General features: G+C 36.8%; 1 protein-coding gene across 1 annotated transcript in view; it reads left to right on the plus strand.

Annotated features, from left to right (window-relative positions):
- LOC150095945 (X-linked retinitis pigmentosa GTPase regulator-like) overlaps positions 1-13933 on the plus strand; it is a 166165-nt gene that overhangs the window by 20921 nt on the left and 131311 nt on the right. Inside the window, exon 4 of the mRNA XM_090409247.1 lies at positions 7486-7548. Within this exon, the coding sequence (XP_090265373.1) occupies positions 7486-7548 (63 nt within the window). The remainder of the gene's footprint in view (positions 1-7485; positions 7549-13933) is intronic.

The following is a 13933-nucleotide window of genomic DNA, read 5'->3' on the forward strand; positions in this document are numbered from 1 at the left end:
AGCAATAAGTTCAGTATAAGAGAGGACACGAAAGGGTTGTTGGAAGAGATGAAAATGAAGAGTGAGAAAGTGAAAATATTAAGTATATTGCCTAGATATGATGGAAAAGAAGGGCTACGATGACAAATAATTCAGTACATAGGCTAGTGTAGAAGGAATGGATGTGAGTTTTGGGATCAGTGGAATGATTAAAGTGTTTGAGTTTGAGGGAAGAATGGATTTGTGAAAGGGGGGATGACCTACACTTGAATGTTTTTGGCATCAGGAGTCTTGAAAAATTATTAATTGATATAAGACTTAACACAGTTAGGGAAACTGAACTATGATGGGAGGAATCATGGGAATCTGTGTGTAAGAGTGACAATGTTATGTAACTGTGTTGATGACAGAAATGGTTATTATTATGGAAATAATTAAGAAGAGAACGATTCTGTGTTCATTCAGTTTGGACCTATCAAGCATGTGTAAAGATGCATAAGTAAGGAACTAGATAAGAACAGAGATTGCAAATTCTCTAATTGTGTCACACAGACCACAGACAAGAATATACAAAAAAGCATACAAATGTTAGGAGTATCAGAAACAAAGCAGTAGTTTGTTGCTTTGGTTAATGTACTCGAACCTCATATTGTAGGCATTAGTGACACTTGGCTATCAGAAGCAGACATATTAACTGGTATTGAATGCAAAGGGTATAGTATTTCTAAAAAGGATAGAACAGATTGGAGAGGAGGGGATGTGCTGCTAATGATATCAAATGACCAGTAACAGTTTTTCATGTGGCTGTGAGTTTGAAGCCATTTGGTGTGAGTTGGAGTCTAACAAGATCAAATATATAGTGGAGTATTGTTACAGACCTAGTGGATCGGTTGCTAGTGATAAGAAATGCATCACCAAATAAAGTTAATGGTTGCAAAAATAGTAATCATAATGGAACACTTTAATTATCTGAACATTGATTGGGTAGCTGTGAAATCGCATGAGAAGAATGAAACTGAATTTATTGCTGCTAGACAACTTCCTAAAGTATCATGTGACAGATGGAACTTATGGTCAAAGAGTATTAGATCTGATTATAGTGTATGTGTGTGTGGGGGGAGGGGGTTCAGTTAAAGTTGCAACTATTTGGCCTCCAGTTGGTGACAGTGATTGTATGGTACTCACTTGGGAAGTGGCTAAGTTTATGAATGTTCCATTCAGAAAAGGTTGCATGCTGAACCACAAAGCAGGAAATTATGACCACCTGAGGGGAATGCTGGATTCTGTGCTATGGTATCAGTTGTTGGGTGGGAAGGATATTGATAGTGCATGGGAAGTGTTTAAAAATCCTTAAATGATGTGATATCAGAATGTCTCTCTAGAGTTTGAAGAATAAATAGAGTAGGAGTGAAATGGATGTATAATCTAATTAAGCAAGAGCTTCATAAGAAAAAGATGATGTGGAAAGAAAATTGTATGCATAAGCATGATGTCAGTTATGTTAATTAAAAGCAACAGGACAGAAGAGTCACAAGTGTTGTACAGAAATCTAAGTCCAAATATGAAAAGAAACTGCAAGTTAAAGACAACACAAAAGAATTCTATTTAAGCTGCAAGTAAAAGAAAGAATGAACTTTTTGAATGACAGATGGTATGCGGGTGACTGGTGCAGAAGGGATTGTTCAACTAATGGGTAGCCATTTTGCTAAACGCTGTTGACTGCTTTATGCAACATTGAACTCACTGCTATCTCTTCACTGTATGAGGAGGAAATACTAGATCTGTTGCACAAACTGAATAAGAATCCTTTCCTTGAAAACTAAATAAGAATTTTGCAATAGCAGCTGATGGACTATCAGCACAGATGTTAAAAAAGTGTTCAGCTGAACTGGCTATTCCCTTGACCAGGCTATTTATTTTGATAAGAAATGCATGTATGGTAATCTCATTGCACAAGGATAGTGCAAAGACCGATATATCCAACTGTCAACAAATCAGTATCTCAGAAGTGGTGGTGAAGATTTTGGAAAGGTTGGTTAGGGCTTACATTCAGAAATGAGTTGACAGAGAAACTCTACTTTGCAACGAACTCCATGGGTTTACTAAGGGAAGGTCATGTTTTAGCAACTTGCTCACATTCTATAATAATGTTACCAGTGGGATAGAGAAGGGGAATGGATATACCATGATATGTTTGGATTTTGCTAAAGCTTTTGACACAATACAGCATGGAAGACTGTTGCATAACTTGGAGAATATGGATTGCATTATAAACTATTGGCATGGTTAAGAGGATGGCTGACTGAGAGATATCAAAAAGTTGTATATGCGGATGTGAATCTGCAAGATTCAAGATAACCAGTGGTTTGCCTCAAGGATCAGTTCTTGGTCCATTGTTATTCAATCTGCACTTGAATGACATTGGGAAGGATATGACATGTGGCATTCAGCTATTTGCTGATGATGCAAAGATAGGTAGGGTAATAAGGAGTGTTGCTGATATGCAGTACTTGTTGAATGATTTGAATAGCCTGAAATTATGAATGTGTGAAAATGTCTATCAGTTCAATGTTAATAAATGTAAGGTCATGCACTTTGGTGTGATTAGATATCCAATGTTATATTATATTATTATTACATGACACTTCCAGGTATTCCAAGGATTCATCGAGGGAGGCTCCTACTCCACCACTACCAGTATTTTCGTAGACAATCACAAACATCCATGCCCATTGCAGGATTCGAACCCGCATCCTTTTGGTTGAAGAGCAGATATGCTATCCACTTGGCCAACTGTGCTGGCTAAGATTAATGAAATTAGGCTATAAGAAATTGATCATGCTAGGAATCTTTGAATTTTAATAGACAAGAAGTTGAAGTTCAAGGGTCATATAGCAAAGATTGTAAATACAACTCAGAGAATAAGTGCAATGCTGACACGAACCTTGACCTGTAAATATAAGGATATCATTTTGCCTATTTAATAGGCCTTATTAAGACCTCAGTTGGACTATTGCATGCAGCTGTGGTCTCCTGGTTTCTGTGGTGATTCTGATATGGTGGAGAGAGTGCAAAGACATGTCAAAAATGATAAGATTGTGGAATACTGATTATGAAGACAGATTGAGAATTTGTAGACCACAGACAGAAGAAAGAGGGATGATATTTAGACTTATAAACTTCTGAAAGAGTTATGCAAAACTTCAGTAGATGGAATTTTTCATTTTATGGAGGATGGAGGAAAGGACACAAGGTATTCTTTGGAAGTTGAGAATGAATGTTGTCAAGAAGTAGGTAGGGCTAAATTTTTCTCTTATAGAGTGGTACTTAATTGGAATGGATTGTCATTAGATGTTGTGTGTGTGTGTGCACACACACACAGATGCAAAGTAGTGTGAATGGATTCAAGAACAGGTATGACAGCTGGTGCGAATAGTATGGTCTCTCTCTCTCATGATTAGTTCCTGACTCCCTGGAGATCTCTCTCTTATCATCATCATCAAATTCCTGTCATGTACCCTCAAGGGGTGTACAGGATATGACAGTACTACATGAAAAATTTACATCATTACTAACTTCCTATCTACAATTTTCCTCCAAATCAGTCTGTTACTTGTCAAGACTCCAACATTATCAAATCTTATATTTCTATCGTCTAACGCACTTTGTACCGTATCAATCCACCTATATCTTGGTCTACCTCTGGGTCGTTTTCCTGCCAACCTGGCAGAGAACACTTGTTTTGCTAATCTTTCTTCTCCCATTCTATTTAAGTGACCATACCACCTGAGATTAGCTCTGCTAACGCATTCCTGGATGCTGACAATGTCAAGTTCTTTCCTAATATCCTCATTTTTAATATGATATTTCCATTGAAGCCATCTGTTCGCGCCTCTAATCTTTCTCAGGACTCTCATATCTGCGGTCTCTAGTCTTTGGTCAAGTGTTTTACTTCTAACCCAGCTCTCAGATCCATAAGTTAAAACTGGTTTGAACACTGTCTTGTATACAGCTAATTTAGTGTTCCGACTAATTTCTCTCTTATTCCATATGAATTTACTCAATTGACTTCCCACCATACCAGCTTTGCTGATTCTGTTGTCTATTTCTATATTTAATTTACCATCTTCAGTAAAAATCGTGCCTAAGTAACTGAAATGTTTTACTTGTTCCACAGGTTCTCCATTCACAACACAGTTGACATTTTCAATGATTCTGCCTATTTTCATTGTCTTTGTCTTTTTATTGCTGACCTTCATACCATGTCTATTACAACAGCTATTCAATTTAGTCAGAGAATCTTGCAGACTTGTAGCGGATTTATTTAGAAGTATAACATCATCCGCATAAAGCAAAGCGCTGACATTAACATCTCCAATTTTGATATCAGGTTTAATACCACTTTCCTTCATAATGTGATCCATATAGATAATGAATAACAGAGGGGATAATGTACATCCTTGTCTCACACCAGATTTAACATTAAACCATCTTCCTGTACTTCCTTCAATTCTAACTGCTGACTTACAACTCAAATAAAGATTAAGTATTGCTTGATATAATGCCCCATTGACACCATATAACTGCAGCGTATTGAATAGTTTCTCTCTTGGCACCTTGTCATATGCCTTTTCCAAATCGACAAAACTTAAATACAGATCTTTGTTATATTCCCATGCTTTCTCCACTATTTGTCGTAAAGTGAAGATCTGATCCTGACAGCCTCTATTTGGCCTGAATCCAGCTTGTTCTTCACCAAGCTTTTCTTCCACAATTCTTCTCAACCGTTTCTCAAGTATACTTGCATAGATCTTGCCAGGAACGCTCAGTAGGGAAATACCTCTGTAATTCTCACATTGAGTTTTATTTCCCTTTTTATATATGGGTACTATGAGAGCTCTACTCCAATCATCGGGAATTCGTCCCTCAGTCCAGGCTTTCTGAACTATGCAGTGCAGCCACTGTAAGACTTTTATACCACCATACTTCAGCATTTCTGGTCGAATATCATCTACTCCTGCTGCCTTTCCACATTTCAAGCCTTTGATGGCTTTTTCTACTTCGAGTATGGATATATATTCCTGACTGCATGCCTGGTCAGTGTTTTTTATCACTGTGCTGTCATCACTGCTTGTTTCATTTAGCAGTTTTTCAAAGTAATTACTCCATACTTCAAGGATATCTTTTTCTCCTGTTTTCATGTCACCTTTATTATCTCTGACTCCTTTTACAGCACTCTTTCCTCCATTCCTAAGCTTCTTCAACAACCTCCAGAATATTTTGCCACCTTCTTGATATTTATTTTCTATATTCTTGCCAAAGTCCTCCCATGACTTTTGTTTAGCTAGTTTTACACACTGTTTAGCTTTCTTACATTTGTCTCTGTATTCTGTAAGAATAAAAGCTGACTTATTTGCCAGGAACTTTTGGTATGCTTTCTTCTTTTCCTTCACTGCCTCTTTAACTTCCTGTGTCCACCAGGGAGTTCTGATTTTTTTATCCTTGCACACAACCTCACCACATGCCTCTCTGGCAGAATCAATCAATGTTTTCTTCAGAGTTTGCCACTGAATCTCCAAGGTTTGATTCCTGTTCTCAAACTCTTTCATTTTCTTTTCAATAATCTTTCTGTATTTTAGTCTACAGTTCACATCCGAGAGCTGCTCAACTTTTATTCGCTTTAAAACTTTCTTACATGTTATTCTTTTCAATATGAAATTCAATTTTATCCTGCTCAAGACTAAATAGTGATCGCTTCCAATTTCAAATCCTCTGTACACTCTGGTGTCCTGCACCAGGGAGAAAACATCACTATCAACAATAACATAGTCAATGAGACTTTTCTTATTCCTTGCCTCTTCTCTCCATGTGAATTTGTGCACATTTTTATGTTGGAACATGGTGTTAGTAATAACTAGTCCATGTCCTGAGCAGCAATCCAACTGATATTTGCCATTATTATTAGCTTTGCTCTTTTCTCCAAATTTTCCCAAAATATTTTTGTATGTCTCACAATCATTTCCTACTCTGCTATTTAGATCCCCAACAAGGACCAGCTTTTCCTTTTTCATTGTGTCAGTTGCTTTTTCTAAAGCGTCAAAAAATTCCTCCACTTCTACCTTAGTAGAACCTTCTGTGGGACCATAGGCACAAATAAGTCTCATTGTCCAGTTCCTCATTCTCATATTTGCCCACATTACTCTACTTGAGACTGACTGCCATTCAAGAAGATTAGCCTCATATTTTGTGTTGAATACTATGGCTACTCCTTCTTTTCCTTGATTGTCATTGCCTGAATATAACATTTTGTATTTATTGCTCAGAAAGATCTCGCCAGTTTTGGTCTTTTTTGTTTCAGTCACCCCTATTATGTCGATCTGGTTCTTATCTAATTCCTCAGCTAGCTCCATATCTTTGCCATTCAGGCTTCTTACGTTGATAGTACCGATCTTTAACTCTGATGATGTTGAGTTGGGGTTTGTTTTCAGATTTGTTTCAGATCTCTCTCTTATTAATAATAAAAACTGTTTTCTTAAGTTCTTGGTCACATTTGAAAGTTTTGAAATGAATTTTCCATACAAATGTTGTTTTGCCACTCGACCATAAAACAGAATGAATGTTTATTATTTTTTTTTTATGTGTATTGCTGTTTATGGAATAATATCTTAATAATCAATGTAAAGTGTTATTTTATTATTAGTAAAAAGCCTTACTCATTTTTTCCCCAAAAACTATTATTCAGAACTGTTTCCACTCTTATTTTATTTTTATTATTTTTTACGAAAGATTCTGTTCTAAAATTCCGATATTCTAAAGGAGTTGCCTTATTTCAAATCATACAGAACTCTCTGCTCTCCCTCCCTCACAAATGTTGACAGAATGACAGCCACCATTCTAAACAAAGGTATGTAATTAAACATAATTATAAATTCAACAGTTATAAGAGTCATCTATCTGTCTGTCTGTCTATAGACAAGTTATTCTGAGAATCAGGCTGAGATCTTTATATTCCAAATTATTGTGCATTGAATTTTAGCAATTTTTCACTTATTTTTGGCAAAATAATATTACTTTAATTGCAAATAAGTATTAAATGAATTGTGACTCCTAGAAAAGGTTTATAAGCTTAGCTATAGTTTGAATGATTTTTTAGGCCAAAATTGAATGTCTCAACATATTATATTAGAGACTCAAAATTCAGACTTCAAGCAACCTGAGCTTGGTATGTGATGCATTCTGCAGACCACACCTTAAAGAGAGTTCTGTGTGTTTGGGTGTCTTTTTATTGAAGAATCACTTTTCTGTCAGTAAAAAGTTATATATTATATATAAAAAGAGTTATATAATTACACAATTATCCATATTTCACTTAATAAAAATTGTTTCTACAATTGCAAAAGAAATATTATGATAAATTCTGTTTTTAACTCTAGAAATTGTGTAACATTTCACTCTTATTTTGGTGTAATTTGTCACTCTTATTTACTTGCATCCTGTAATTTTTAGTACTTAGGCAGGAAAGAGCAATAGTCATAACATGTGGCAGATCTCATACATTAGTAGCAACTGGTAAGTATTTCTTCCTTCTAATATTTTAATTCTATAGCTGGTCATTTTAGCTTACATATTAATTTAATGCACATAATATAATTTTTAATTGATGACACTTGGAATTTGATAAAATTGTTCTCCCAGCAGACACACAAATAATATATTGCGAGGAGAAAAGAGCTATTCTAGAATTACACCTGCTGCATTCTAAACATGCATTATTAAAATTTAGTTAATTGCAGATCATTGGAATTTCCTTTCAATTGGACGTTTAAATGTATTTACAGTAGTAATTCCACAATAAAGGTGATTCAACGTATAAAGTAGAAAATTATATACCAGTTCACCTTATTAATGTTATATATAAAGTGATGGAAAAATTAATGCACATGTTTGTTCATGCACAGCATAGTTTTATTAAGGGAGAGAGATATCAATAATGACAAACCTGCAGAGAAGGAGATAATCATGGTAATGACTTTGATGTGATCTATTTGGATTTCAGCAAAAAGTATCTTACTAGCATTCTTCATAAGAACCTGTTAATTAAAATGCACCAAATAAATAATGTGATAATTAGAAATGGATGGAAATTGTTAAGGGAAAAAATAATAGTGACATTAGAACCTAAATATTAGGTTTGAATATTGAAATTTTTTTCTTTAGTGATGAAATATCTGAGTTATTAAAACACTTAAGGAATTGAACAACGTAGTTAAGGATATAAATTAAATTAAACTTTAATAAATATTTTCCAATATTTCGGCAACGTCACGTTGCCATCTTCTAAAGGAACTTACAAAAAAAGTTACGTGCACGTAGGCACTACAACACAGAAACTGGGAATGAAGAGATGAAGCTACTGTTCTCCTAACAGTCCAGATGGTGCCCTCTAGCGGGCTAAGTAGGTGTTCTTGGCCGTTGGGCTGAAGGTCTGCTGATGTAGGCCTCTCAAATTTGGGGCAGTCGCATACAATCAAATTTGTTGAGGTTTGGAGAATTTCTTAGGGCTGAGACTGATTCCATAAAGAGTCTTTCAAATTTGTATTTGCTACGGTGTATCACTGTAGCTTTCTTCCACCGTATTCTGTGGCGTGTATCCAGAGCATGGTCCGCAAGTCCAGAATGACTGTATTTGTGAAAACGGATGTAGTCCTTGTGTTCCGAAATTCTGATATTTGCTGTCCTGCCTGTTTGGCCAAAGTAAGACAGTTTACAACTGCAAGGGACCTGGTAAACACCAGGTAGGTCTAGGGGAAGTGGTTGGTCTTTAAGTATATAGTGAAAACATATACAACAGGGCTAAACTAATCAGTTCAAATGACTTGGCCCTAAACACTGAACTAAATCACATCCTCAACACTTTCTCAGCCAATGGCTACCCCCCCCAAAAAAAAAAAATCCGAAAAATATTAGAACCTACAAACCACAGATCCCTTCCCCCCCTCCACAACAAGGATTACTCTAAATCCATCACCATTCCCTACATCCGAGGCACCTCAGAAAAGATTACCAAAATCTTAAAAAAACATGACCTGACCTCCTGTTACAAACCTTACAGAAAATTGGCATCCCTTATCCGCTCCACTAAAGACCAACCACTTCCCCTAGACCTTCCTGGTGTTTACCAGGTCCCTTGCAGTTGTAAACTGTCTTACTTTGGCCAAACAGGCAGGACAGCAAATATCAGAATTTCGGAACACAAGGACTACATCCGTTTTCACAAATACAGTCATTCTGGACTTGCAGACCATGCTCTGGATACACGCCACAGAATACGGTGGAAGAAAGCTACAGTGATACACCGTAGCAAATACAAATTTGAAAGACTCTTTATGGAATCAGCCTCAGCCCTAAGAAATTCTCCAAACCTCAACAAATTTGGTTGTATGCGACTGCCCCAAATTTGGGAGGCCTACATCAGCAGACCTTCAGCCCAACGGCCAAGAACACCTACTTAGCCCGCTAGAGGGCACCATCTGGACTGTTAGGAGAACAGTAGCTTCACATCTTCATTCCCAGTTTCTGTGTTGTAGTGCCTACGTGCACGTAACTTTTTTTGTAAGTTCCTTTAGAAGATGGCAACGTGACGTTGCCGAAATATCGGAAAATATTTATTAAAGTTTAATTTAATTTATATCCTTAACTACGTTGTTCAATTCCTTAAGTGTTTTAATAATTCATAACCAACGTATAAGCCTGTATACATAAATAAAGGACTTGGCAAAGAGAAAATGAGTAAGAAGTAAATTTCTTATGGTGATTTTATGATTAGAGGAGCACTTAAAGAGTGTTGCTGAATCTTATTTCCTCAGTACAAAAATTAATAATATTACTGAAGTTGTCAGGATGCAAAAAGTAAGGTGAAAGAATTGATTGTTTTGTCTCCCACTAATGACTTTAAAAGTAAAAAATATTGTGAGAAAAAATGAAAGAAGACACGAAAGTTATGGAAAAGAGGTGAAAAAAAGAGTCAGAGAGAGTAAAGAATGTCTTTTGCCATGCTTTGATAAGGTGAGTTGGGGAGAAGGGCAATGATTGTTAATGAATCAGTGCATAGGTTGTGTAATAGGAATGATGTGCAGTTTTGTAGACCTGTGGACTGAATCTGATGGACATACATAATGTAGATGGATTGCACTTAAATGGATTTGCAGTTAGCTGTCTTGAGAAAGCCTTGTTCACTGAGTGTGTGGAAGTGCAGTCAGGAAACTAAAACTATTAAAGTGGAGGCAGATGCATATGTACATGCATCCATGAGGTGAGTGAGTCTGTGGATTACCAAAAAAATGCAAAATCTAGTCATCTCATGTGAGAAATTCGAACGAGGTAGTAGTGAGCCTAAGAGGATATTGCATTTTATATATACTAATGCTAGCAATATCAGGAATAAGAGGTAGAAGTTTTTGGCATTGGTTGGTTGGTTGGTGCAGCCCTGCCAAAAGTTATAGGCATTAGTGATATTGGATGATACCAGATGATGTAGTTAAGGATAGAATGTGAGGGGTGTAGCATTTTCAGGAAGAATAGAGAAAATAGGGCTGGGCAAGGGGTACTATCAATGATAGCAGATGAGCTGTAGCTAAAAAAGAGATCTGGAAGACAGGCATTGAGTTGATTTGGAGCAATCTGATGTGAGATAGATGCCATTAAATCATACTGGATAAAAAATTATATTCTTGTTTAATCCTTTATCCAAGTGTAAGCAAACAAAGTTAGCATGTGAAGTATCTTCACCACTAGGCTACTTGTATATAGAGGGCAATGGCTTCATTATCCTATAGTTCGCCCACCATTTCTAGATCCCTTCTTGGCTTTGTGCCAAGAATAGTCGATTCATGCTGAAGGGGAGAAAGAAATGAAGGATGTACGAATTGGTCGCCAACATGCGAAATCACGTGCTTTCTTGTCTGTCGCTGTACTAGTACTAGCTTGAAATTTGTTGTTCTCTTTTTGTATTATTTTTTTATTATTAATTTGTATGATGGATCCAGTACAGTCAACAAGTTCTGTTGTTAAACGTTTCAGTAGCTCTTGCAAAAGAATATTGAATAATGTGCTGATATTCTGCGAAAAAGAATCGTCAGAAGGCGTCTTCTTGTTCCCCTTTCTCAAGTCATAAAACGTGCAATTGCGGGCGTATCGGGGTTGACTGTTAAAAGAATTCGTAGGGAATGAAAAGGTGAAGGTAAGCCAAAATTTAAATCTCCTTAAAAAAAAAAAAAGCGCCAGAGAAAGAAAACCATCGAAACTGTAGCTTTGAATGATTTTGATGTAGACGTTATAAGAAGAGCTATTCAAATTTTACGTATTCGAGAAAAGAGTGCCAACTATTCTGAACTTGATTCCTGTGCTTAAAGAAAAAATTAATTTTCCTTGGAAAAGAGAAACTTTAAGGAAAATACTTCATGAAATCGGATTTTGTTTTAAAAAGTCCCAGAATAAAAGGAAACTTATCATGGAGCGAAGTGACATTGTTTTATGTAGAACGCAGTATTTGCACGTATTAACACTCTACGTACATTTTTCCAACTGTTATACAAGCAAAATAGTTACACTTTAAAAACAACAATGTTCGTAAAAGAAAAGCTAAATTTTCCGATCTGTAATAATAACAAACTCAGTTTGTTTATTATTACATCCCAGAAGACAGACTGATTACCCTATTATCGGAATGGATTCTCCTTTTTCTGACATGCACAGTAGTTTCGAGGGACCTCAAATCGGTGGGCGAACTATACCTTCATTATCCTTGCCCCATGGGCAAGATACATCATAACAAGTAACGAGTCACGTGTTTGTAGCCGGTAGATATTTGAGGAATGTGATGCTCCCAAGTCAGTGCAACTGTGTCTGGGTGAAATAGTTGCGAGAAGGGAACTGACGGGATTTGAAAAAGGCATTGTGATAGGATGCCATGTTGCAGGCCTATCTCTTCGGCAAATTGTTGACAAGTTGGGCCATCCCAGATAAAAATCAGTGATATCATATTGAGATAGAAGCGCAGGTTCGGTGACTATGGTCATCAGACATGACCGTAGGGTGCTACAAAGGATATGTAAACGTCACCATTTGTTGGCCAATATGTTGAATGTAGAGTTCCAGGCATCGACTGGAACATTATCTGCACAGAAACATTCAGAGCCAAGGCTCAACATGTGTTTTTATCGTAAGACTGCAATATGCAAGCCTCAAATATCCAAACTGACCTGCAGTGGTCTTTAGTCGAGCAAAGATTGTTTACAGTGGGACATGAAAGCTTGGAAAACTGTGTTATGGAGCGACGAATCATGCTACACCCTCTACCAAGCAGATGTACAGTTGTGGGTGTGGCTGGTTCTTGGTGAACATCTCTTACCAGAGTGCTTAACCCCAACTATGAAAATAAAAATATAAAAATAAATATCAAAAAGGATGTGAGAAATTGGAGATGGAGCTGTGAGTATGATTATACACAATCCCACATGTATATTAGATGGGGGAATCCTGTGCTGTGTGTGTGTGTGTATCATTTTTACCACAGTGATAATTACTCATTATGTGGCTCACTTGCTGTTAATATTATTATTTTTATTTTTTATAACACTTGGTTAGTCTTACTTGAGATTGATTTTCTTCTGGGTACTCTGTTTCTCTCCTTGACAAATACACATACCATCCACTTAATTAGAAACCTTTATGCAAATGTATGTAAACATCACTTATGCAGAATATATGCAAAATGCTTAGGTATGTGCATCACCACTTCAGGACTGGGGTAAGGTTGTAAAACCTTACCCCAGTCCTGAAGACACTTTCAGGCGCAAACTTTGTTTGCTCACACTTGGATAAAGGATTAAACTAATTTTGTTATACTCTAACCAAGTGAAAAATAAACTTTCAACCTCAAAATTATTAATAGTGTTGATCACAATGGGAAAAACAAAGGATCTTTCGGAATAATGAGCTTATTGTGAGTGTCCATCTGGCTGGAGCTATGATTTTGAAAACAGCAGAGCTGACTGGTTTCTCAAAAGGTGAGATATCCCGGGTATTTAATCAGTGGAAAAATAATTCACATTGTTGCTTGTCTAAGAAGCATAATTGTGGTCCTAAAACAGTCTGTCAGGACTGAAATCACTGTCATCTGAGAAAGTTTGTATGGACAAACAGAACTTCCTGCATTCATCAGTTGACCAAAGCATTTAATGAAGACTATTTCCAGCCATATCTCACCAAACTATGTGCAGGGAAAAGAGGATCAGTACTGGCAGTTACCACAGTAGGGAGAAAGTTTGGCGGGAGTCCCATGAAGCAACGAACCCAGCTTGCCTTGTAAACACAGCTCTGGGTTCTGGAGGTCTCATGGTGTGGGGCATGTTCTATTGCTATGGAACAGATCCTCTGATATTGCTGGGAGGTTGGGTGTCCTCCAAGGAATATCTGAACATTGTTGCTAATCAAGTCCATCCTGCAATGTTGACTTTTTATCCAACAGGTGGTGGTTATTTCTTGGATGACAATGCTACCATCCATCATGCAAGAATAGTTCAGCAGTAGTTTAGCAAACGTGACAGCAACTTCCATCTTCCCTGTCCATCACGAAACCCAGATCTGAACCTCATTGAGAATGAATGGGATGTGTTAGGAAAAAACGGATCGGGGAGTAAATTCCTCTCTTATCGAATCTGAAGGACTGTCTAAAGGACTGTCTGGTGAGTGCCTGGTATGTTGTAGATGCAATTCAACATCTTGTAGATTCTATGCCAAACTGCTGTAATTTGGGCTAAAGGCAGTCCAACGTATATTAAATCAAAGTTTCTAATTCAGTAGTCAGTATGTATATAAAACTATCTTGAACACATTTGATTCTAGTATTATAAGTGTGGGTAGAGTTTATATTTTTGCTACCCTACATTGACTT

The sequence above is a fragment of the Typopeltis vanoorti genome, chromosome 19 (assembly GCF_054136105.1).
Source record: "Typopeltis vanoorti isolate ZY-2024b chromosome 19, IOZ_Tvanoo_1.0, whole genome shotgun sequence".
Classification (NCBI taxonomy): Eukaryota; Metazoa; Arthropoda; class Arachnida; order Uropygi; family Thelyphonidae; genus Typopeltis; species Typopeltis vanoorti.